The 26,785-nt window shown below is 42.8% G+C and overlaps 1 protein-coding gene across 2 annotated transcripts in view; it reads left to right on the forward strand.

Annotated features, from left to right (window-relative positions):
* C16H10orf90 (chromosome 16 C10orf90 homolog) overlaps positions 1 to 26,785 on the forward strand; it is a 228,214-nt gene that overhangs the window by 11,298 nt on the left and 190,131 nt on the right. For both annotated transcript variants that reach the window (XM_060033518.1, XM_060033521.1), the window contains exon 2: positions 12,932 to 13,004. In XM_060033518.1, coding sequence (XP_059889501.1) covers positions 12,932 to 13,004 — 73 coding nt within the window. The remainder of the gene's footprint in view (positions 1 to 12,931; positions 13,005 to 26,785) is intronic.

Genomic DNA, 26,785 nt, shown 5'->3' on the forward strand with positions numbered 1-26,785 from the left:
AAAAGGGAAATAATAGGAGCCCTTGGAATTGAAGGCACATAAGTGTGAACCTCTGTCTAGCAGCTTCATAAGGAAAGGGGCCCCTAATCTGTTCTAGCTCACGACTGTGTCCCTAGCACCAGGTCAGCCTTCAAGAAACATTGTGGGGTACGTGTATGAATGAACAAATGAACAAAAGGGCGTGAAGTGTGTTTTGGGTGAAAACCTGAGGCCGGAGTGAGTGACCGTTGATGACTTTGGGCATGGAAGAGAGCGTCCTCTGATTTGATACGTTAGGCTCACTTCCAGATTCACTCATTTCTTAGTGATTGACAGACAGACATCAGCTCTAGATTGCCAAAATGAAGCTCCAAAATAGAGGTCATTCCATTTGCTCCCCTTTTCATTAATCAAATTCCTAATAGAGACATTGTTTAATCTCCTCCCTGTGAGGCTAATTTATATCCTTTCTCCATCCAGAAAAGACTTGGAGACAGCTCCAAAAAGGAGTATCTTGGAAAACATCCAGGATTTAGGAATAGTCATGTTTCAGAGAAACAAACAGGGCTGAAGGCAAAATGGGGGCATGATCTTCTTAAAGCACACAGCAACTTGCTTGCCATTTTGTATCGAGAGCAAGAAGCCTCTTCCCAGCAAAGCCACTGCAACCAGGGCCGAGACGGTGGGCCCTCAAGCGGTTACCCTGTGGAGGGCTCAGAGCCTCTGATCCAGCCCTGCATTTACAGAAACTTCACAAAACTCATTATTTTAGCTACAAGTGTGCTCAGCTCCTCACTAATGAGTTCTGAACACTGCTGGCTTCTCCAGCTTAGCTGCTTTCAGTGGTTCTGGGTTAGGCCAGGTGTGTGAAAGGGACTGGGTCTCGGTTGATGGACATGCAGAGGGCCCCGCGGTGCATGGGAGATGCGGAGGGCTCAGATCCACACTGTTTGCTCCTCGCTGTTGATGTAATATCCAGGGACAAATGCCTGGATATTTGTTCCAAATGCTCCAAATGCCTGTGTGCCGCTGTGCGAGCTCTCAGACACAGGGAGCAAGGATGCGATGACTTGCCATGCAGCAGTTCTGCAGTAAATGGCCACTCACTCAGGCTTGGCTGTGTCATTTGCGGGGACCAGAACAAAATGAACATGTGGTCCTCGTGTTAAAAAAACACAGGAATAATAGTCATTTAAGGTTCTAACATATAAGCCTTTTTCCTTTCCTCCATGGTCTTCCTCTTGATTTGTCATGATGGTTTTTATTTGCTATTTAGTTGGTGTAAGTAAAGGAAAACTAAAAATTTAAATTATGACCATGAATTTTACTGTTCATCTTTATATTGTGTGACCTCAGTTTTAACACAAATATTAAAACATTTAACTCATCTGTGGAATTATTGAAATGATACAATTTTTAATCTCATCCATGCATATATTTTCCTTTTTAAAAAAATTTTTTGAAGTAAATTTACAATGTTGTGTTTCAAGTGTACATCAAAGTGATTCAGTTATATACATATATATATATTCTTTTTCAGATTTTTTTCCATTATAGGTTACTACAAGATATTGAGTAGTTTCCTGTGCTCTACAGTAGGTCCTTTTCATTTACCTATTTTATATATAGTAGTGTGGATATGTTAATCCCAAACTCTTAATTTATCTTACCCCGCTTTGGTAACCATAAATTTGTTTTCTATATTTGTGAGTCCATTTCTGTTTTGTAAATAAGTTCATTTGTATCTTTTCTTTGATTCCACATATAAGCGATATCATATGATATTTGTCTTTCTCTGACTCATTTCACTTGATATGATAACCTCTTGGTCCATCCATGTTGCTGCAAATGGCATTATTTCATTCTTTTTTATGGCTAAGGAATATTCTATTATATATATATACACCACATCTTCTTTATCCATTCATCTGTTGATGGACATTTAATTTGCTTCCATGTCTTGGCTATTGTAAATAGTGCTGCTATGAACATCAGGCTGTATGTATCTTTTTGAATTAGAGTTTTCTCCGGATATATGCCACGAGTGGTATTGCTGGATCATATGGTAGCTCTATTTTTAGTTTTAATTAATTAATTAATTTATGGCTGCGTTGGGTCTTTGTTGTTGCGCACCGGCTTTCTCTAGTTGTGGCGAGCGGGGCTACTGTTTGTTGCAGTGCGTGGGCTTCTCATTGTGGTGGCTTCTCTTGATGCAGAGCACGGGCTCTAGAACACAGGCTCAGTAGTTGTGGCGCACGGGCTTAGTTGCTCCGCGGCATGTGGGATCTTCCTGGACTAGGGATCGAACCCGTGTCCCCTGCATTGGCAGGCGGATTCTTAACCACTGCGCCACCAGGGAAGTCCCTATTTTTAGTTTTTTAAGGAGTCTCCGTACTGTTCTCCATAGTGGCTGCACCAATTTACATTTCCACCCACAGTGTAGGAGGGTTTATTATTTGTAGACTTTTAAATGATGGCCATTCTGACCAGTGTGAGATGATACCTCATCGTAATTTTGGTTTGCATTTCTCTTAGTGATGTTGAGCATCTTTTCATGTGCCTGCTGGCCATCTGTATGTCTTTTTGGAGAAATGTCTCATATATCTATTCTTATTAGAACAACGGAAACACTGCAAAAACCAATTCAGATTTTAATTTCATTCCTTGGTATAATCATATTTTACCAACACTCTCTACCTTTAGTTTACTGATGAGTAAGGAAGAACCAAAAGGAAAGGGGACTGTGGTTGCCCATCTCTCCTTTCCTTCTATGCTATTATTTTCAGCGTAAGCGGTTGGCTAACACAGGGATGTAAGAGGAGTAAGAACAGATATGATGGGGTTACCAACCAGGGTTCTTAGCCTCCGTAATCAGTTGAAATTGATAAGAGGCCAGACAAGAAATTCAGGCAAGGCTTTATTGGGGCCCCTGCTTCAGCAGGAGGGTAGTGAGAACAAATAACATGTTCCCTTGCTCGGTCCCTAAGGGGGGTCGAGCTGGTTCCTTATGTGGAGTGAGGGAAGGGGTGTGTCCAGAGGTCAGGCTGGAGTAGTGGCGTAGGTGGTCTGCCCCCCCCCTTTCGTGGTGTTGAGTGCAGCGGGCATGCGCAGAACCCTGCTTTTGCCCCCAACACCCTGCTTTTGCTCCCGGCTCTTCAGAAATGGCCGTTGGGTTTTTGGTCTTTTTGTATCTTGTCCATAATTTGCCCCAACTGTGCATGCACGCAGTTATTTTTAGTCCCTTATGGTTTCTTTGTATTTTGTTGCTTGAGAAGGTGTCTGTTCAGGTGCAAGCACTGCAGCAAAGGGTCCCAGATCCCAGGCCCCAGTCTGTCTCAGTAGAGTTACTCAGGCATTTGTGTTTTTCAGAAATCTATAGCCTTCTTCCTACATTTGAAGCAAATCTGGTTCCAGTGGAAAGCATGGCCTCTCGGCGCTGTCATCCTTCTGTTTAGTTGATCTTGGGGTAATTTGCTTAACTTTTATTCACTTTGAATCTCTCTAAACTCCCATGCATTGTAGGTTCACCCGAATTCTGTGATCAGGGATCACCAGAGCACCTTCTGTGAATGGGGCAGCAAGGAAATCAAACACACACATGGCACACGTCTTTCTGCCCACATGCATGCTCATCCCATGGGGTTTATACACAAAACACAAGTTCACAGATAAAATTATTAAAAAACCTAAGATGGCAATACCAAAAGCACAGGCCATGAAAGAAAAGATGGATAAGTTGGGCTGCAGCAGCGTGAAAAACTGTGTGTGTCCAAGGACCCTGTCAACAGAGGAAAAGGCAGCCCACCTGCACTGTGGCTGAACCTCGAGGACCTTGTGCTGACTGAGACAAGCCAAGCACAGAAGGACATTATGTTGTTTGACTTCATTCTTCTGAGGTGCCTGGAATAGTTAAATTTCACAGAGACGGAAAGTGGAATGGTGGCTGCCAGGGGCTGGGTGGAGGAGGGGAATGGAGAACCATGGTTTAATGGGGACAGAGTTTCAGTTTGGGAAGATGAAAAAGCTCTGGAGATGGAGAATGGTGATGGCGGCTCAACATGGTGGATGTACGTAATCTCATGGAATTGGACACTTGCAATGGTAAATTTTATTGACTTTGTAATAGGCATATAATTAACATGCCTGTTAATATGGTGTTATTTTCCCCCCACCCCTGACGTTGGCATAAAAGTCTCCAGTCAAGTGTTTCGTCATTGCTGCTCCCATTTGTGCCTGTAAACAGACAGGGGCTGAAGTCACTGGTGGGGAAATGAAGCGTGAACTCTCCCAAGATCAATTCTCATTAGGCAGCCAGGGGAGGCCTTCCTCTGTGAGTCTCACAAGAGGAGGAATGATTGAAATGATCTATCCTCTTTACATCCTGATTTGTCTCATTTTCAAACCAGAACCCCAGCAGACACCACCCTTGAAAACCAAAGTGAAGGAGAAGCAGGGAGAGACACAGAGATTGAACCGTAGCATCTTTTTTCAGATCCTAACAAGGGAACAGTCCCACCATTTGCAGTCAGATAAGGGATATTATCTTGGTAATAAAAGGCAATTGGGAATCTAAATGGAAAATATAATGCTTTTCATGCTGATCTATTTTAGATTAGAAAAAGCTAAATCAGATGTAAACATGAGGAGATGAAGCATGAAGATGGAATTGTGGCGGAGTGATAAATCTCAGCTTTGAATTACTATCGGTGCAGGGTTGCATTAACCAGAAAATGCACTGTTGATCCATAAACTGCTCTGACATGAATTATTGTTGCAGAAGGGAGTTCAGAAGATTGAATACAAACACGGAACACTGGCAGAGATCAATCATGCTTCTAGATTAGCCGTGGAGAGTGCCTTCCAGACCCCAAAGAGGCTGTGTTAACCCATCGGCGGTCCAGTCTGGAACCATCCACACCTTGTGCTTGTTATTTGCCCTTTAGTGGTACCTCTAGCATCCCCAGGAGAAGGCACTGGGATGCTGAGAAAAAATGGCCCTCTTTCCTGTTCTTCTGTTGGCAGACTCCAAGCAGTGTCTGCCATTACCCTAAAAAGAACACCCTGCCAGCCAAAATCCACTCTTGGGCGTTGACAACTTGGGATATAAGTAGTTTCAGAATCTCTCCTCTGTTTTCTCTGCCAACCAGACAGGTGTCCAGAAGAGGCAAAGTGGAGGTAGGGTTCTATGTAGGCCTGGAAATTCCTGTTTTCTCCTCTCTCTTATTTCCTGGGGTATATGAAGTTTCAGTCTCTGTTTTTTTTTTTTTCTTTTTTCTTTGCGGTATGCAGGCCTCTCACTGCTGTGGCCTCTCCTGTTGCGGAGCACAGGCTCCGGACGCACAGGCTCAGCGGCCCAGCCACTCTGCAGCATGTGGGATCTTCCCGGACCGGGGCACGAACCCGTGTCCCCTGCATCGTTAGGTGGACTCTCAACCACTGCGCCACCAGGGAAGCCCTCAGTCTCTGTTTTACTTGCTTATGCTTTAAAAATCCCATAAGCCATCTCTAACTACCTCCCCTCTCCCCCCAACACACACAGACACACACACACACAGACACACACACACACACACACACTCTCTCTCTCTCTCTCTCTCTCTCTCTCTCTCTCTCTCTCTCTCTCTCTCTAGTATGGGGAATGCTGAGAACATGATGTTCTAGTTGTTCTGGCTCTGGCATTAAGTAGCTCTGTGAGACAGAAGAAATTAGAGAATCTCTCCACACCCCAGTGTTTGTATCTATAAGCAGAGATAACGTCTGTCTTGTGGGGACTGCATGAGGGGTATTTGGAAAACACTAACCCAGGGGCTGGTAAGTTCATTAAATATTTGTGGTATCCATCCACAGTTCTCCATCCAGAACTCTTGGGGCCAAATGTAATTCAACGGTGACTTTTAAATTTTATTTCAGAAAGGTGATCCTGCGTAACATTCCCAGGGGGGATCTGAGTAGCACCCTGTAATTAATCTCACTGATGTTTTGGCAATAAAATGTATGAATATTCACATTAAATGGAATAAATTAATGTTATAAATAGCCCCAGGTTAGTTCAGGTAAGGTTTTGCTGTCAGATTAGTTTTCTACAAGCTCAGAGAGAAAACGCTCATATTTCAGAGCTTCATGAAGTTTAGAATTGTACATAAGGGATTATGGGTCCATAGCGAGCACTCAGATATCTTGAAGGGAGAGTCAGTAAACAAAAAATCCAGCAAAAGACAATAAGACATTTGCTCATAGAGCACAGCTGTTATGGCAGGACTTGGAAGGACCGAGTGAGAAAATGTGGAAGTTGTTTTGTAGAGTATTTAGTCTTATACAAATGGAAGGTTCCAGTATTATTGTACCCACAGTGTTCAAATCAGCTTCTGGCTCCTGATGGAGTTCATAGCTCAACGTGTCAATGTGATCAATATCCTAGCTGGTGTCGTGTTTGACCCCAAAATTTCTGCTGGTAGGTTGCACTCTGTAAGGAGGCAGGTGGTAAGGTGATGTGGAAGAACCCCAGACCAGGCTCAGGAGGGCTGGTGTAGGTGCCAGAGCCACCGTTGTATTGTTCTTGGGCATTTATGTCTCTTACCCTCTGTGGGTCTTGTTTTCTTTGTATAAAAAACCTCTGTGTTTTCTTGGCCACCTCTCAGGGACTTCGGAGAATCCAAATGAGGTGATGTATAACAAAGAACTTAGCAAACTGGAGCATTTCTTATGATTGTTGGGTGTCATGATTCTTTAAATGTGCTTGATCCTAGTCATCGTTTTTACTCCCAAGGAGTCATCCTAATTGCCTGGGTTCCAGTCTGGGCTACTTCACTTTCTTACTAGGCGTGTGTGACTTTGGGCAATTTACTTACCCTTTCTGTGCCTTAATTTCCACCTCTGTAAAATGGAAATAATAAATATATTTCTCTCCCTGAGCTGTCTTAGGATTCAATGAGGTAATTGCCTGGCATGCGATGAGCCCTCAGTGCTATAGCTCCTGGTGTGGCCCCAGGCTTGAAGCAGGCCCAGGCTCAGCAGCCTCTGGGAACACATGTGGCAAAGAGATCTTGAATCTTTCCTCCTGTTGTGTGGCTTTGGTAAATTACTGTTGCTGTTCACTAAATAACACGCGACAGAGACCTAAGGGAGATAAAGTCTCGAATGGGCTGAATGAGGAGTCACTTAATGATCACTCTTGTTGGATCCTTATCTGACACCATGTACAAAAATTAACTCAAGGGCTTCCCTGGTGGCGCAGTGGTTGAGAGTCCGCCTGCCGATGCAGCGCGTGCCCCGGTCCGGGAAGATCCCACAAGCCGCGGAGCGGCTGGGCCCGTGAGCCATGGCCGCTGAGCCTGCGCGTCCGGAGCCTGTGCTCCGCAATGGGAGAGGCCACAACAGTGAGAGGCCCGCGTACCGCAAAAAACAGCAACAACAACAAAAATTAACTCAAAATGGATCAAAGACCTAAAACTACAAAACTCTTAGAAGAAAATGTAGTGTAAAACCTTCAAGACGTGGGATTTGGCAGTGATTTCTCGGACATGACTCAAAAAGCACAGGCAGCAAAAGAGAAAAATAGGCAAATTGGGTTTTATGAAGAGTTTAAAATTTTGTGCATCAAAAGACGATATCAGCAGAGTAAAAGGGCACCCCACAGAATGGGAGAAAATATTTGCGAGTCGTATGTCTGATAAGAGAATAATATCCAGAATATGTAGAAAACTCCTAAAACTCAAGAACAAATAAACGAGTCAATTCGAAAACGGGCAAAGGACTTGAATAAACCTTTCTCCGAAGAAGAAATACAAATGGCCAATAAGCACATGAAAAGATGCTCAGCATCACTGATAGTTAGGGAAAATGCAAATGAAAACTACAGTGAGATAACTACCCCACCCCTATTAGAATGGTTACTATGAAGAAAAACCACCCCAGAATATAACAAGTGTTGGTGAGGGGGTGGGACACAGAACACTTGTGCACGGTTGGTGGGAATGCAAATGGTACAGCCTCTGTGAATAACAGTATGTTGGTTCCTCAAAAAATTAAAAATAGAATTGTCGTATGATTCAGCAATTCCACTCCTGGGTACATATCCAAAAATATTGAAAGCAAGATCTCAAAGAGGTATTTGTACAGCATTACTCACAATAGGTTAAAACATGGAAGCAACTTAAGTGTGTCTGTAGACAGATGAATGAATAAGCAAAATGTGGTGTATACGTATGATGGCGTATTATTCAGTCTTAAAAAAGGACAAACTTATGGTTACCAAGTGGGAAAGGAGGGGAGGGATAAATTGGGAGATAGGGATTGACATATACACATTACTATATATAAAACAGATAACTAACAAGAACCTACTGTATAGCACGGGGAACTCTACTCAATACTCTGTAATGACCTATATGGGAAAAGAATGTAAAAAAGAGTGGATATATGTATATGTATAACCGATTCACTTTGCTGTACAGCAGAAACTAACACGACATTGTAAATCAACTATACTCCAATAAAAATTAATTAAAAAAAGGAAATTCTGACATAGGGTACAACGTGGATGAACCTTAAGGACATTATGCTAAGTAAGATGAGTTACCAAAAGACAAACACTGTATGATTCCACTTGTGTGAGGTACTTAGACTAGTCAGAATCACAGAGACAGAAAGTAGAATGGTGGTTGCCACAGGCTGGGGAGTGGGGGAAGGGAGAGCTATTGTTTAATGGGTATAGAGTTTCAGCTTTACAAGATTAAAAGAATTATGGACATGGACGTTGGTGATGGTTGTATAATCATGTGAAAGTATTTAACACCAGTGAACCATACACTTAAAAATGGTTACGGTGCTAAATTTTATGTGAAGTATATTTAACCACAATAAAGAGAATTAAAATTTAAAAAGTAAACATATCACACGTTAGGCTTTGTAAAATATAGTTGCAAAACGTGGCATCTTACACAGGCAGCAGCTAATTTCAGCTCATGAGTCAAGGCTCCAGAGACAAGGCTGTGATCTAACGTGTACACAGGACTAAGCTTTAACACATAACTGAACATCAGGCACTGACTTGCCTTGTTCGGAAATCACCAGAGCTTCCCCGTCACTTAGGAAATAATATCACATTGGCGTAGCGTTCAAGGCTGCCGTGGTACGTCGTTATGTCCGCAGATGTGGAGGCTCTCGAGTGGACCATGGGCACTGTTACCATGTTAATGGACGCAGTAACACATGTGCTCTGACCTACAGAGCCAGTCCCTGCTGTAGCGTATTTTGGACACTTCCAGTGTTTTGTCATAACGAATCAGACTGCAGAAATGTCTTTTGTGCGTATGACTTTAGCTATAGATACATATTTTTAAATTTTTATTGAAATATAGTTGATTTACAATGTTGTGTTAGTTTCAGGTGTACAGCAAAGTGACTCAGTTATACATACACATATAAGTATATATATTCTTTTTTTGTATTCTCTTCCATTATAGGTTATTATAAGATATGAGTATAGTTGCCTGTGCTGTACAGTAGGTCCTTGTTGGTTTTCTATTTTACATATAGTGGTGTGTATGTGTTAATCCCAAACTCCTTATTTATCCCTCTCCCACCCCCGCTTAACTATATTTTGAATTAGTTAGAAATCCAAGGGTTTTAAGCTGGGGAGGGACACAATCAGATTTGCTTTAGAGAAACATGACTGGTGATGCTGTGGAGGGAGGAGGCTGCTGGAATGTGTGGTCTTGGCAGGAATTCTGAGGCCCTCCATGGAAGCCGTGGGGAGAAGGAGGCGGAGATGCAATGCGGAGATATTTAGGGAACGAAACCCACCGGCGCTGTTGGTACAGCACATCCACTGGAGCTGGCTGGTGGGTGGGGCCGGGAGAGCACAGCGAGAATAGCGAGAAGAATTTCCGTGTCGTAGGTCAGAGTGGCTCAGTCGAGGCTGTGCTACACTGAGGCCTGGTGGGGCATGAGGCAGAGGGACAGAGAGTGGCCAACAAGGGTTGGGGCCAGTGGGAAGGTGAAAGGTGGAAGGCACCGTGTGTTTGTGGAGGGATTTTTTTGGTTTCGTTTTTAAGCTAAGAAAGATTTTGGTGGCATCTGAAATATGATTCAAATGAACTAATTTACAAAACAGAAACAGACTCACAGACATAGAAAATGAACTTACGGTCACCAAAGGGGTAGGGAGTGGGGGAGGGATAAATTAGGAGTTTGGGATTCGCAGATACACACTACTGTACATAAAAGAGATAAACAACAAGGCCCTACTGTAGAGCACAGGGAACTATATCCAATATCCTGTAATAAACCATAATGCAAAAGAATATGATGAAAGAATATATATACACACACATACCTACACACACGTATAACTGAATCACTGTGCTGTACACCTGAAACTAACACAACCTTGTAAATCAACTAGACTTCAATTAAAAAAAATAAAATAGAAAAGAAAGGTTTGGACACAGAAACATTGAGGAGGACAAAGTTGAAGACGGAGAGGAGCGGGGGACCCTTGATGGTGCACGGTCTCCGAGGAGATGGGATAGTGGATTCTAAAGGCCCCTGTGCAACTTGGGGAGGAAGCTTTGCTTTTGTTAATTAATTGCTTGGTTAATTCTTCCATCCTTTTTTAAACAAATATTTATTGAAAGCCTACTATGCATCTAGCCCTATTAGGAGCCAGGATACGTTGGCAAGTGAGGCGAACATAATTTTATTCTCAGAGGGGTTAGAGTGTAGGGGAGAAGCAGACATCGGTCGTAGATTCACACAAGTCAATGCGTGCTTACAAGTGAGTGCTCTGAAGGGAAAAAGTGCTCCTGTGAGAGCTTAGAAATCAGAAACCGAGTTTTGAGAGCGGTGTATGGAGGGACACACGAGCAGGTCAAGTGAGCGGGGTCAGAGGAGGACCAGGGAAAGAACACGCTGTGCAGATGAAACAGCAGGTGCAAAGGCCCTGTGGTAGGGGGTAGAATTCGATTCAAGGGGATGACGGAAGCTCACACAGCACATGTGGCCAAGAGAGGGGTGCCCAGTGATGCACAGAGATCAGTGGGGGCAGACTACACAGGGCTCTTCTGATGCTCTGTCCTAAGGGCAATGGAAAGTATTGTCTTCTGCATGAAGGGATTTCAGTTAGCAACCCACAGAAAGTAGAGCCAAAGCCACGTGTCTCCAGGACGTCGCTGGTGGACTGAGATCCGGGGTCAGATGATGTCTGAGGTTCCTGAATCGCCCTGTTGTTGGGAATTCTGGGTTTCTGTAACACCCAGAACCTGTACCAGACGGTTCCAGGCTTCGGAGAAGCCAGGCATTTATAGAGGGCTGCGGGGCTGAGTCAGCTTGTTATCTACTGGGACCCGAGAGAGAGAAAAATTGTCCTCGGTTGGAACCAGTACACTTTAGTGCTTGTAACCTCACACACTCTGGGGCTGGGCTCTCTCTCAGCGTTGCACGTTGCACAGGGGAATTGCTGGGCAGACCTGATTCTGAGTCAGGTCCCAGGTCACCTGACTTGTGAGGCTTGACGGAGTTCCTTTAAAATTCACTGTGAGGTCTCAGAGGCCAGGCTCCTGCTGGGAACAGAAGAATTGTTTGCTTGTAGCTTCCTCTCTGCTACCCCTAAACTGGTTGCCCAGATGCTGGGGATGTGAAGGGGCCAAAAACGAGATGTGAGCAAAGAAAAGCTTAACTCCGTCCTGGGACTAAGCAGTTTCCTGGGGTTCAGAGTTAGAGGCTGGCTCCAGCTCCATGGCTGTGTAGCCTCTTCAAATCAGGATAAGATCACTACTAGGGGGTCCAAAGAGTTCTTCTTCAGCTTTGGGGAAAGGTCATGGGATATTCAGAGGGACGATGGGCATGCAGGGAGACCCCATGAGGAATGGGTTCTCCGGAGTCTGATTGGAAGTTGATAAATCAGAACCGAAAGACTCTCCCACAGCGAACTGCTTTTAGAATAAACTTATAAACCTTTGTTGTTTGGCAGAGAAAGTCAGTATCCTGATCACGCTCGCAGACGGCAGAACACGTTTGTATACATTAGTCTCATTTTCATGGGACCTTGAAGGTTAATTTTTGAAATTTGATGGCTCATGATTAATCAATTTATCAATATTTGTCGAATGTCCAATTTTAGCTCAACACCCATTCAGCACTTTGCTGGGAGAGAAAAGAAATATGAGATGTGGTTCTTTGATCTACTAGCAAAATTCATGGCAAAATCCATGTTCACTGATTAGTTTTTCTCCCTCCCTGCTTCCTTCTTGTGCATTTTGCAGTCATCAGAAAGAGACCCTTTACAAACGAACTTATTCACAAAACAGAAAGAGACTCACAGACATAGAAAACAAGCTTATGCTTACCAAAGGGGGAAGGGCGGGGAGGGGTAAATGAAGAGGTTGGGATTAACACACACGCACTACTGTATATAAAATAGATAACCAGCAAGGACCTACTGTATAGCACAGGGAATTCTGCTCAGTATTTTGTAATAACCTATAAGGGAAAAGAATCTGAAAAAGAATAGATATGAGTGTGTGTGTGTGTGTGTGTGTGTGTGTGTGTCTGTGTGTGTATATATATGTGTATATACACACACACACACACACACACACACACACACACATAGCTGAATCACTGTGCTGTGCACCTGAAACTAACACGATATTGTAAATCAACTAGACTTCTATAAAAATAATAATACTTTTCTCCAATACCCAGAAAAGCCACAAGCAGAAAAAAAAAAAAAAAAGGAAAAAGATAACCACCTTTTATTCATTGGCAGAGTTAACACAGGAGAAAGGGAAATAAATATATTCATTACAATCTGCAGTCCTTTCTCAGGAGAAAGGAGAGATTCTAGGGACATTTCTTGATTTTTTTTTAAAGCCAGTAACACACATTACTGAAGATTATATATCTGGCAAATAAGAATATAAAACTGGGAAGGTTTCTATTTATCTTCCAGATCCACAGTCGGCTTTTCTCATCCCCCAAAGATCACTCTGCCTGGGAAAGAAATGAGGGTCTTTCAAATGCAGGTAAAGAACTCATCGCTGACTGGGTGGCACTCCCTCCAAGCCTTTATTTAGTCCCTCTCTCCTTTATTTTTATTAACAGTGAAAATGTGCTTTGGAGACTAGTCTTCCCCCAAACGTGAAATGAGAGCTCAGTGACTCCGACAAGATTTGAAGCTGATTTGAATTTCCAAACACACAGGCCTTTAGGCTGGTAGTCTCTGAAAAAACAAACAACGCAGAAGAAATATTGGTTGCCTTAGGTAATGCCTGCAGAAGCCAAGATTACCCCAGATCGCCGAGCACGTGGGGGTTAGGCCCGCGTGGAGCAGGGACAAATGTGGAATCTTCTCAGAGCTGGAGCCAGTGCAATTGAAATATAGGCACGGTATCTGTGCGTTCATAAATCACTTTTTATGAAGCTTCAATTCGTAGGCGCTCAACTGTAGAAACGCTAGGTGAAATGGTTCCAGTCCCTAACTTTGTTAAGTTTGTTAATGTAGATGGCATGAAGCCAAGCTTTTTTACCCCCTTTCATGAGAGAATCACATGGGTGTAGGTCAATCTGACGGTCTTGTAATAAGATTGCTGGGTTAATAGAATATTTCTATTCAGAGACTGTAGCAAAAATTCTGAAAGAATTGTTTTTCACATAGCAAATTCGATTTTTTAATCTCCATTTGAATTTAAGTTTGTAAATGTGACTGATGCGTTGGTATCAGTGTGTGTGTGTATGTGATTACACACACACACACACACACACACACACACACACACATTTGTAGCCTCTCTTTTCATTACCCCTCACCACCTGCCTGCCTATATCAAAGGTATCAGGGATCTGAAATCCTTTCCTTAATTGAAACAGTCAACTCAAGACAAAAATATCATTTGAAAGGAGCTTTCCTAGTTAATCCTTTCCTAGTTAATCCTTTCCTAGTTAATCCTTTCCTAGTTAATCCTTTGTGGGACCACCACAGCATGGTTTATAAGCTTATTCTTTAGTAGTGGCAGCTTCTCAGTGTGGATCCTTTAAAAACCTAGCCCAGAAATTGCTTGTAGTAAGAATATGAATCCACAGATAGAAGTTTCTGGTAGTGTGGGCAGCCAGCTCAGGAAGCACACTGGCCACCGGCACCCCACGGGGAGTTTGGGGACCTTGGGAAGAATGCCACGTTTCCTTGGGGCGCTCGGAGGTGCCTGGGAGAACAGTCAGGCCCAGGTGACCTCATGTGGATGTGTCTGTCTTCTTTCCCTGAGGGCTAGGTCAGCTAAGATGGGCCTCCTCCAGCTCTTCCGACAGGGATGCCTGCTCACGTGGTAGTTAGCAGTTTAATGGTGGCCCTGAGACCAGAGGTTAAAGGTGCAGCTGCAGGGAATGTGTCCAAGCAACCCTGGGTGAGCGGGAACACACATATCCCCTGGATTTCTTTCTTTCCTTTGAGATCTATCTATATTTTCAAAGTTCTCATTCTGGAAGAACACTTTTGAGGCAGTCTTAAAACTTGGGTATTCAGGCTGAAGGCAAGGAGTTGCTAAAGAATCATTCACGACACTTGTTAGGGTAAAAGGCAGATTTGATTCAGAGGGACGCAACAGTGGGGTCTTACGGGAGGGGAGAGAGATTGGACTCAACTCCAAATACAAGGAAAAATGGGAGTTTATAGCCAAGGAGCAGGGGAAGGGGTCAGTGGATGGAAGATTTCTAAGAGGAAACATCAGGGGTAAGGGGAATTTTGGCTAAAGTGACTTGACAGGTGGGGGATGAGGAATTTGATCAGATATCAAGGACGGGGGATTTCCTCTAAATTGACCCAGCAGGATTCTTGCTAAAATCGGGCTACACGGGCCAAGGACAGAACCCAAGAGCGTGGCCTTGTCGAAAAGAGTTCTCAGAGGAGACTGACTCAGGTCGAGAATGGTCTCTGTTGGAGTCGGTGCGTGTGTGGGCACCATGCTTCCGTGGGGGGCTGACTCCTTGAGGAGACATTTATGGCCTCCGCATCTTCCCACAAGGTCATCCGCACCTGTTAAAGGGAAATTGCACTGGACACTGGTTGAAAGCTGCAAGACAGGTTTTATTTGAGCTGCTGCAGTAGGGGAGAGATTCCAGTGCAGCACCGAGCTCAGCTCTGAGTACGGCAGGCATCTGGGGACCTACAGCTGATGGGGGGAGTGAACGACGCAGCGGGTGGAGAGTTACCGAGAAAAACCTGATTAGATATCACAGGTCAGGGAGATTCTTGTGAAACCAGCTTAGCAGGATTTGAATAAAACTGGACTCAGTGGGATTCTTGGGCCTGACAGGCCAAGGCAGCAGGCCTAGACGATGCCTGGTCAGGAAGAGGGCTCAGAGGAGTCTGACTAAAGTTTGGTCCAGGAGGGAGACCTGTCACACCTCTTCTATGAAAACTGGCCTGAGCTGTCACCTGTGTCCTTTGAACTCTCTATGGTCCAACGTGCTCCCTCAGGAAAGAACAAGGAAGTTTGGTTCAGGAATTAGACTTCCTGTACCCACACTCCTGAGGAGGGCTCAGTGCAAGAATGAGATCTCTCTCAGCCCCCTGGGCTTTGGGAAACCCAGAGAGCAGAGTTTTAGGTCAGGCTTGGGGTTGCAAGGACCAGAAACACACTATTGACGACAAAAGAAAAACGGTTGTAAGGAAACCAGTGAACTTTGCAGGAGAACAGGCCACTGGGTTGCACAAAGTACAGGAACCATGGGGGCTCCGTGGGACCCAGTAGCAAGAGTGTGGCCCTTCACTTAGAGCCGCGGTAACAGGATCTGTGCCTGACTCTTGCAGCCCATGTCTTTCAGTTAACCTTCTCAGGCTCCATCCTGAGTCAGTCATCCCGGGTTAGGAGGCAAGGTCAGAAGTTAGAAACCTGGCTTCTGGGCATCCAACCTCATGGGTGCCTGGCTAACAGGGCAGTTCTCCCAGAAGGAGTCCACAGGCCAAGCTGATGTCCCAAAGGCATAAGTAGGCCCATGGAATCTCAAGTTTGAGAGGGGCCATGGAGGTCGCTTTGTCCAGTTTCTTCCTGATGCCTGACGTCTGAAACCCCTCCACCTCCTGCCCTCGCAGGAGTGAGGAAGCCTCTGTAAGCCCCAAGGCCAGGGGACCCACTCTATCTGAAGGCAGCTCATCACTTGCTCACACAGCTGCAGTTGTTAGAAAGCTTTTCTATTGTGTTGAGCCGAAATGAATAACCTTCTTTATTTTTAATCTGTACTGAGTAGGCAGAGACCCATTAAATATTTTTAAGTTGCTGGAATATGTGGTCTGATCTGTGTTCTAGGAAGACAACTGTATTGTGATATTCTAGGAAGGCGATGACATAGGGTTTAGGCCAGGGCAGGGGCAGGGGATGCTGGGACCGTTGGAGCACTGGGAAATGGCAAAATTATTTACAAGCGGTTGCATAAGGGAGGAGTTAAAGATGTTTCTGGGCGAATAGCGCTACCATCCATGGGGAAGGAAATTCGGGATTCAAGGGCTGGTGCTGGTGGGGGCACCCTGAATTTGTGGGGTTTGGATGCTCTGCATCTGAGGGACCATCTGTCCTAGATGTCTGTGAAGCAGCTGGAAATTTGGTGTTGAGATCCAGGGAAAGGTCAGGTTGTCGATCTCGATGTGACCATCATTTACAGGTGGGTGATGTGAGAAACGAGGAGAACAGGTGAGATGAGTGCAGGAGCCAGTGTGTGAAGTGGGAAGAGAGTGGGCTACAAAGCCTAAGGTACCCACGGGCATGGGGTGGGAAGAGCTGTAACTTGAGGTCCGGTGCCAGTGTTGACCTTGCCCTCAATTTGTCCTTTAGTTTTGGAAAAGTCTCTCCACTTCCTCAGGTCTCAGACAACGGTGGTTTAGGCTTCGCCCGTGTCCGGGGGCGGCTCTAAAACTCAGTGATGTGGGTGGCAGTCTCTGTTACAGAAGCTACATCGGAGATATTTGGTCCAGTTGGAGTTCCGAGTGCTCATGCAGGGAATCTGAAGTGAACGTCAGCTCTGAATTTTCATTTTTGTTTCCTTCATTTGCCCAATGCAACTATTCACTGCCTCGGTCATTGGAAATTCCAGAACTGGGAAGGGCAGAGAGTTGATTTCTTATGGTAAAATTGTCCTCTTGTCCAGACCTTTGAAACCTCTTGGCCAGCGTAAAATTTCAGTTTACTATGATTAATAGGCTCCTAACACTAAGGGAGAAAAAAATTGTAGGAAGGATGACTATTTTTTTTATGTTTATTATTTATTTATTTATTTATTCTTATTAGTCATCCATTTTATACACATCAGTGTATACATGTCAATCCCAATCTCCCAATTCATCACACCCCACCCCCACCCCACTGCCGCTTTCCCCACTTGGTGTCCATACATTTTTTTCTCTACTTCTGTGTCTCAATTTCTGCTCTGCAAACCGGTTCATCTGTACCATTTTCTAGGTTCCACATATACGCGTTAATATATGATATTTGTTTTTCTCTTTCTGACTTACTTAACTCTGTATGACAGTCTCTAGATGCATCCACATCTCTACAAATGACCCAATTTCGTTCCTTTTTATGGCTGAGTAATATTCCATTGTATATATGTGCCACATCTTCTTTATCCATTCGTCTGTCGATGGGCATTTAGGTTGCTTCCATGACCTGGCTATTGTAAATAGCGCTGCAATGAACATCGAGGTGCATGTGTCTTTTTGAATTATGGTTTTCTCTGAGTATATGCCCAGTAGTGGGATTGCTGGATCATATGGTAATTCTATTTTTCGTTTTTTAAGGAACCTCCATACTGTTCTCCATAGTGGCTGTATCAATTTACATTCCCACCAACAGTGCAAGAGGGTTCCCTTTTCTCCACACCCTCTCCAGCATTTGTTGTTTGTAGATTTTCTGATGATGCCCATTCTAACTGGTGTGAGGTGATAACTCATTGTAGTTTTGACTTGCATTTCTCTAATAATTAGTGATATTGAGCAGCTTTTCATGTGCCTCTTGGCCATCTGTATGTCTTCTTTGGAGAAATGTCTATTTAGGTCTTCTGCCCATTTTGGGATTGGGTTGTTTGTTTTTTTAATATTGAGCTGCATGAGCTGTTTATATACTTTGGAGATTAATCCTTTCTCTGATGATTCTTTTGCAAATATTTTCTCCCATTCTGATGGTTGTCTTTTTGTCTTGTTTATGGTTTCCTTTGCTGTGCAAAAGCTTTGAAGTTTCATTAGGTCCCATTTGTTTATTTTTGTTTTTATTTTCATTACTCTAGGAGGTGGATCAAAAAAGATCTTGCTGTGATTTATATCAAAGAGTGTTCTTCCTATGTTTTCCTCTAAGGGTTTTACAGTGCCCAGCCTTATATTTAGGTCTCGAATCCATTTTGAGTTTATTTTTGTGTATGGTGTTAGGGAGTGTTCTAATTTCATTCTTTTACATGTAGCTGTCCAGTTTTCCCAGCACCACTTATTGAACAGACTGTCTTTTCTCCATTGTATATCCTTGCCTCCTTTGTCATAGATTAGTTGACCATAGGTGCATGGGTTTATCTCTGGGCTTTCTATCCTGTTCCATTGATCTGTATTTCTGTTTTTGTGCCAGTACCATACTGTCTTGATTACTGTAGCTTCATAGTATAGTCTGAAGACAGGGAGTCTGATTCCTCTAGCTCCGTTTTTTTCCCTCAAGACTGCTTTGGCTATTTGGGGTCTTTTGTGTCTCCATACAAATTTTAAGATTCTTTGTTCTAGTTCTGTAAAAAATGCCATTGGTAATTTGATAGGGATTGCATTCAATCTGTAGATTGCTTTGGGTAGTAGAGTCATTTTCACAATATTGATTCTTCCAATTCAAGAACATGGTATATCTCTCCATCTGTTGGTATCATCTTTAATTTCTTTCATCAGTGTCTTATAGTTTTCTGCATACAGGTCTTTTGTCTCCCTTGGTAGGTTTATTCCTAGGTATTTTATTAATTTTGTTGCAATGGTAAATGGGAGTGTTTCCTTAATTTCTCTTTCAGACTTTTCATCATTAGTGTATAGGAATGCAAGAGATTTCTGTGCATTAATTTTGTATCCTGCAACTTTACCAGACTCATTGATTAGCTCTCGTAGTTTTCTGGTGGCATCTTTAGGATTCTCTATGTATAGTATCATGCCATCTGCAAACAGTAACAGTTTTACTTCTTCTTTTCCAGTTTGTATTCCTTTTATTTCTTTTTCTTCTCTGACTGCCGTGGCTAGGGCTTCCATAGCTATGTTGAATAATAATGGTGAGAGAGGAAATCCTTGTCTTGTTCCTGATCTTAGAGGCAATGCTTTCAGTTTTTCAATGTGAGAATGATGTTTGCTGTGGGTTTGTCGTATATGGCCTTTATTATGTTGAAGTAGGTTCCCTCTATGCCCACTTTTTGGAGAGTTGTTATCATAAGTGGGTGTTGAATTTTGTTGAAAGCTTTTTCTGCATCTATTGAGATGATCATTTGGTTTTCATTCTTCAGTTTGTTAATATGGTATATCACATTGATTTATGTATATTGAAGAATCCTTGCATCCCTGGGATAAATCCCACTTGATCATGGTGTATGATCCTTTTAATGTGTTGTTGGATTCTGTTTTCTAGTATTTTGTTGAGGATTTTTGCATCTCTATTCATCAGTAATATTGGTCTGTAATTTTTTTTTTTTTTTGTAGTCTTTTTGTCTGGTTTTGGTATCAGGGTGATGGTGGCCTCATAGAATGAGTTTGGGAGTTTTCTCTGCAATATTTTGTAGGAGTTTGAGAAGGGTGGGTGTTAGCTCTTTTCTAACTGTTTGATAGAATTTACCTGTGAAGCCATCTGGTCCTGGACTTTTGTTTGTTGGAAGGTTTTTAATCACAGTTTCAATTTCATTACTTGTGATTGGTCTGTTCATATTTTCTATTTCTTCCTGGTTCTGTCTTGGAAGGTTATACCTTTCTAAGAATCTGTCCATTTCTTCCAGGTTGTCCATTTTATTGGCATAGAGTTGCTTGTAGTAGTCACTTAGGATGCTTTGTATTTCTGCGGTGTGTGTTGTAACTTCTCCATTTTCATTTCTAATTTTATTCATTTGAGTCCTCTCCCTCTTTTTCTTGATGAGTCTGACTAATCGTTTATCAATTTTGTTTATCTTCTCAAAGAACCAGCGTTTCATTTTATTGATCTTTGCCATTGTTTTCTTTGTTTCTATTTCATTTATTTCTGCGCTGCTCTTTATGATTTCTTTCCTTCTGCTAACTTTGGGTTTTGTTTGTCCTTCTTTCTCTAGTTCCTTTAGGTGTAAGGTTAGATTGTTTATTTGAGATTTTTCTTGTTTCTTGAGATAGGCTTGTATGGCTATAAACTTCCCTCTTAGAAATGCTTTTGCTGCATCCCATAGGTTTTGGATTGTCTTGTTTTCATTGTCATTTGTCTCTAGGTATTTTTTGATTTCCTCTTTGATTTCTTCAGTGATCTCTTGGTTATTTAGTAACGTATTATTTAGCCTCCATGTGTTTGTGTTTTTTACGTTTTTTTTCCCTGTAATTGATTTCTAATCTCATAGCATTGTGGTCAGAAAAGATGCTTGATATGATTTCAATTTTCTTAAATTTACTGAGGCTTGATTTGTGACCCAAGATGTGATCTATCCTGGAGAATGTTCCATGTGCACTTGAGAAGAAAGTGTAGTCTGCTCTTTTTGGATGGAATGTCCTATAAATATCAATTAAATCTATCTGGTCTGTTGTGTCATTTAAAGTTTGTGTTTCATTATTAATTTTCTGTTTGGATGATCTGTCCATTGGTGTAAGTGAGGTGTTAAAGTCCCCCCTATTATTGTGTTACTGTCAATTTCCTCTTTTAGAGCTGTTAGCAGTTGCCTTATATATTGAGGTGCTGCTATGTTGGGTGCATATATATTTATAATTGTATCTTCTTCTTGGATTGATGCCTTGATCATTACATAGTGTCCTTCCTTGTCTCTTGTAACATTCTTTATTTTAAAGTCTATTTTATCTGATATGAGTATCAATACTCCAGCTTTCTTTTGATTTCCATTTGCCTGGAATATCTTTTTCCATCCCCTCACTTTCAGTCTGTATGTGTCCCTAGGTCTGAAGTGGGTCCCTTGTAGGCAGCATATATATGAGTCTTGTTTTTGTATCCATTTAGGAAGCCTGTGTCTTTTGGTTGGAGCATTTAATCGGTTCACGTTTAAGGTAATTATTGATGTGTATGTTCCTATGACCAGTTTCTTAATTGTTTTGGGTTTGTTTTTGTAGGTCCTTTTCTTCTCTTGTGTTTCCCACTTAGAGAAGTTCCTTTAGCATTTGCTATAGAGCTGGTTTGGTAGTGCTGAATTCTCTTAGCTTTTGCTTGTCTGTAAGGCTTTTGATTTCTCCATTGAATCTGAATGAGATCCTTGCTGGGTAGAATAATCTTGGTTGTACGTTTTTCCCTTTCCTCACTTTAAGTATATCATGCCACTCCCTTCTGGCCTGTAGAGTTTCTGCTGAGAAGTCAGCTGTTAACCTTATGGGAGTTTCCTTGTATGTTATTTGTTGTTTTTCCCTTGCTGCTTTAAATAGTTTTTCATTGTCATAATTTTTGCCAATTTGATTACTATGTGTCTCAGCGTGTTTCTCCTTGGGTTTGTCCTGTATAGGACTCTGCGCTTCCTGGACTTGGGTGGCTATTTCCTTTCCCATGTTATGGAAGTTTTTGACTATAATCTCTTCAAATATTTTCTTGGGTCCTTTCTCTGTTCTCCTTCTGGGACCCCTGTGATGCGAATGTTGTTCTGTTTAATGTTGTCCCAGAGGTCTTTTAGACTGTCTTCATTTCTTTTTATTCTTTTTTCTTAATTCTGTTCCACAGCAGTGAATTCCACCATTCTGTCTTCCAGGTCACTTATCATAAGTTCTTCTGCCTCAGTTATTCTGCTATTGATTCTTTCTAGTGTATTTTTCATTTCAGTTATTGTGTTGTTCATCTCTGTTTGTTTGTTCTTTAATTCTTCTAGGTCTTTGTTAAACATTTCTTGCATCTTCTCTGTCTTTGCCTCCATTCTTTTTCGAGGTCCTGGATCATCTTCACTATCATTGTTCTGAATTCTTTTTTTGTAAGATTGCCAACCTCCATTTCATTTAGTTGTTTTTCTGGGGTTTCATCTTGTTCCTTCATCTGGTACATGGCCCTCTGCCTTTTCATCTTGTCTGTCTTTCTATGAATGTGGTTTTTGTTCCACAGTCTGCAGGATTGTCATTCTTCTTGCTTCTGCAGTCTGCCCTTTAGGATGACTATTTCTGCCCAGACTTACATATGTTTTCAAAATCGGTGAGAGGTAGGAAGTCTCTTTCAAATTTCCATTCTCCGTGTTATAAAACGATTCCGTTTACAGTTTCCCCATCACCATGCTACCTGTCTGCCTATGAGACTGCTTGCTCTAAGGATTCAGAAAGGATTGGGAGAATCAGGCACACATTTAAGCCATTTCTGGGGAAATCACTTGTAGGAAAAGTATATAAAGGGGATTGACGAAGGTCACTGTTTCAATTAGTAATTCGCAGGTAAAGAAGAAGGTGGGACAGCATGAAATTGTCTCCCTCCTGATCAGTTAAGCCCGACCTTTACAAATGGCAGTTCTTGAAGGGTGGGTCTTTGATTGATGAGTGGGATGAAGTGATTGTATTTCCACTTAAAACTTGAGGATAATTGTGCCTTTATACCAGCTTTTATAAGAACAGTGATTTGCTTCTGTCATAATCATAGTTTCAATTTTATTTCATAGAGTCAGACAGTCAGTTGCCCCAATAAAACACGGACCGTTGACCACGCTTTGAGGAAGGGTTGTTCTGTTATACCTTAAAAACCACCCTGGATCTGATGTGAATTGTGTTTCTTTTCTCTTCTGGAAGTTATTTGTAATGCAGTTTCTCTACGAATGAGGTATAGAAGGGACCAAACTTTTATTTATTTATTTATTTAAATCGAACTATAGTTGATTTACACTGTTGCCTTAGTTTCAGGTGTACAGTAAAGTGATTCAGTTATACATATATATAAATATATATACTCTTTTTTTATATTCTCTTCCATTATAGGTTATTACAAGGTATTGAGTATAGTTCCCTGTGCTATACAGTAGGTTCTTGTTGGTTATCTATTTTATACATAGTAATGTGTATCTGTTAATCCCAAACTCTTAATTTATTCCTCCCCCATCCCCTTTACCCCTTTGGTAACCATAAGTTTGTTTTCTATGTCTGTGAATCTGTTTCTGTTTCATAAATAAGTCTACTTGAGGGACACCAAGTTTATCTGTTTGTTTTCCCTGAAAAAACTGTTTTTTAAATTAAGGCTCTAATTGTTGGAGTAGAACGATGTGGATACTTTTTGTACAGAGCTGTTTTGATCACACTGTGCTTATCTGCCTTATTATAGATTCCTCCCTGCCCATGGGGAGGATTCCTCTCTTGAGCAATGTTTAAGAGTGTCTTTTTAAAAAAATTATTATTATTAGTTAATTAATTAACATATTTACTTTTGGCTGTCTTGGGTTTTCGTTGCTGCGCGCAGGCTTTCTCTAGTTGTGGCGAGCGGGGGCTACTCTTCAGTGTGGTGCGTGGGTTTCTCATTGTGGTGGCTTCTCTTGTTGCGGAGCACACGGGCTCTAGGCACGTGGGCTTCAGTAGTTGTGGCACGCAGGCTCACTAGTTGTGGCTCGCGGGCTCTAAAGCGCAGGCTCAGTAGTTGTGGCGCACAGGCTTAGTTGCTCCACGGCATGTGGGATCTTCCCAGGTCAGGGCTCGAACCCGTGTCCCCTGCATTGGCAGGCGGATTCTTAACCACTGTGCCACCAGGGAAGCCCATTATTATGATTATATTTTAAGAGTGTCTTTAATCAAAACAATTTCTTTGGTCAGAAATCACATCAGTCCTCAGAGAGCAAAGTATAAACTCCTTGGCCCAGCATTCCTTTCCCCCCTGACTGTAGTCCATTCTTCTAGATTTTTCTCCAGTTGGGTAGCCTTGCAGCACCTGTGCTCAACACTTGCTTATGTCTCTCCTTGGCCATGGTGAGACTCTCCTGAAACTGACTTCTATGTATTTCTGTTGAGAAAATCCTTCCTTTTTCAGATTAATTCCCTGAATCAACCTGCCCCACCCCAGTCTCCCAAGAGCATTTTGTTTTTTCAGCAATCAGTTCTTCCAGTGTTTTCTTGTTTCCTTTGTAGATTTGTCCGTTTTTTCCCCTTAAAGACTGTGGGCTCGGAGAGCAGGGACCTTGTCCCACTCATCTCCATGATCCCAAGTTCAGGGACTGGCCCATGAACTTGGGCCAGTTGTTCACTAGATTGAATGGCATTATTAGTATGAAGGATTGACGTGGAGCCCACTGCATCCAGGAATCCAACCTGCACAGAGCAGGCTGGGAATTGAATCCTGTGACGGCTGCTGAGACCCTGACAGGGAAAGCATTTGTCTTTGGATTTTTTTTTTTTTTTTTTTTTTGCGGTACGCGGGCCTCTCACTGTTGCGGCCTCTCCCATTGCGGAGCACAGGCTCCGGATGCGCAGGCTCAGTGGCCATGGCTCACGGGCCCAGCTGCTCCGCGGCATGTGGGATCTTCCCGGAGCGGGGCACGAACTCGTGTCCCCTGCATCGGAAGGCGGACTCGCAACCACTGTGCCACCAGGGAAGTCCTGGATTTTTTTTTTAATTAATTAATTTATTTTTGGCTGCACTGGGTCTTTGTTGCTGCACGTGGGCTTTTCTCTAGTTGCATCGAGCGGGAACTACTTTTTGTTGTGGTATGTGGGCTTCTCATTTTGGTGGCTTCTCTTGTTGCGGAGCACAGGCTCTAGGTGTGTGGGCTTCAGTTGTTGTGGCACACGGGCTCAGTAGTTGTGGCTCACGGGCTCTAGAGTGCAGGCTCAGCAGTTGTGGTGCACAGGCTAAGTTGCTCCGCGGCATGTGGAATCTTCCCGGACCAGGGCTTGAACCCATGTCCCCCACACTGGCGGGCAGATTCTTAACCACTGCTCCACCAGGGATGTCCTCGTCTTTGGATTTTCCCAAGATTCTTTCAAGGGCTTTGTATGACAGGCACCTGTCCTCTGACTCAGCTTCCTTTGTTGAGAGGGACAGCCTTCCACTGAGCGTCTCCTTTCTGCTTTATCCACCCAGCCTCCACCCTGTTCTGCAAGAGGGAGGTGGGAAAAAGCAGCCCAACTCCTGGTCCCCGGAGAAGAAAGGACATTTATTCCTGCTTTCTGAGCAAGACATAAATAGACATGTTTGGGTCAGTTATGCCAACTTGTATAGGACATTATTGGAAAGAAAATAGACCAAGTTGCTTTTGTCACAGGGACATGTGATGGTCCCTGTTTGTTCTCTGATGAATAACCGTTCTGCTCACATCCTCTCCTGACTTCTGCTTAGAGGCTGCCTGGGTCTTGACCCTCAGTTTTGCTGCAATCACCAATCAATAGTGCAATAAGCAATTTTTCCCCCTATACGAGTTTCTGCCTCTAGCTTCATCTTTGCCCATCACCTGGTGCATAATCTCATTTTAAAAATAATTGGTGAAATAATGTACTAAACAAAGAGCTCAGCTGAAGATTATCCAGTTGTGTAGCTTTGTGTTAGAGAGAACTGCATCCAGGTGGATTTAACTGCTTCCTCTCAGAGGCATGGACACTTAGTTACCGCCTCCTGTGTACTGAGGAGCAAAACCACCTCATCCAGATCCGAGGAAGTCGGATGCTGGGGTGGACGTGACAGGGACAGTCCCTGAGGGCCACTGTGTCCTATTCTTAGAAAGGGGGAATGAGTTTCAATTCATTTCTCCCCAGAGGGTATGAGCCCTTCATCCACTGTGCAGTCTCTCTAAGCTCAGGATTGCTGTCCCATCTCAGAGATGGTACCACCATCCATCTGGTCGGCCAAGCTGGAACCCAAGGAGTCTTTCTGTGTCTCTCACACTCCCACATCCAATCCCTGACTACATTCTTGTGATTTACCTCCTAATCATCTCTGGGATCCACCCTCTTCTCTCCATCCCTGCTGCCGTGTTGGTTGGACTCCTGCACTAGTCCATGCTTTCTGCCTAGTCTCCACCTATAGACAGAATGAGCTGTTGAGGCCATGTTGCTCCCCACTTAAAAATCTTTCCATTCCTTTCAGTTGCTCTTAGAATAAAGAAAGTTCTTAGTTTCTTTCATCATCAGCATCTTATAGTTGTCAAAGTACGGGTCTTTTGCCTCCTTAGGTAGGTTCATTCGTAGGTATTTTATTCTTTCTTATGTGATGATAAATGGGATTATTTCCTTAATTTTGCTTTCTGATTGTTCATTGTTAGTGTATAAACATGCAACAGACTTCTGTGTATTAATTTCGTATCCTGTGAATTTACCGAATTCATTGATGAGCTCTAGTAGTTTTCTGATAGCATTTTTAGGATTTTCTATGTATAGTATCATGTCATCTGCGAACAGTGACAGTTTTACTTCTTCTTTTCCAATTTGGATACCTTTTATTTCTTTTTCTTCTCTTACTGCTGTGGCTAGGACTTCCAATACTATGTTGAATAAAAGTGGCAAGAGTGGGCATCCTTGTTTTTTCCTGATCTTAGAGGAAATGCTTTCAGTTTTTCACCATTGAGTATGATGTTAGCTGTGGGTTTGTCATATATGGCCTTTATAATGTTGAGGTATGTTCCCTCTATGCCCACTTTCTGGAGAGTTTTGATCATAAATGGATGTTGAATTTTATTAAAAAAAAAAAAAAAAAGAAAGTTCTTG

This window comes from Delphinus delphis, chromosome 16, assembly GCF_949987515.2.
Source record: "Delphinus delphis chromosome 16, mDelDel1.2, whole genome shotgun sequence".
Classification (NCBI taxonomy): Eukaryota; Metazoa; Chordata; class Mammalia; order Artiodactyla; family Delphinidae; genus Delphinus; species Delphinus delphis.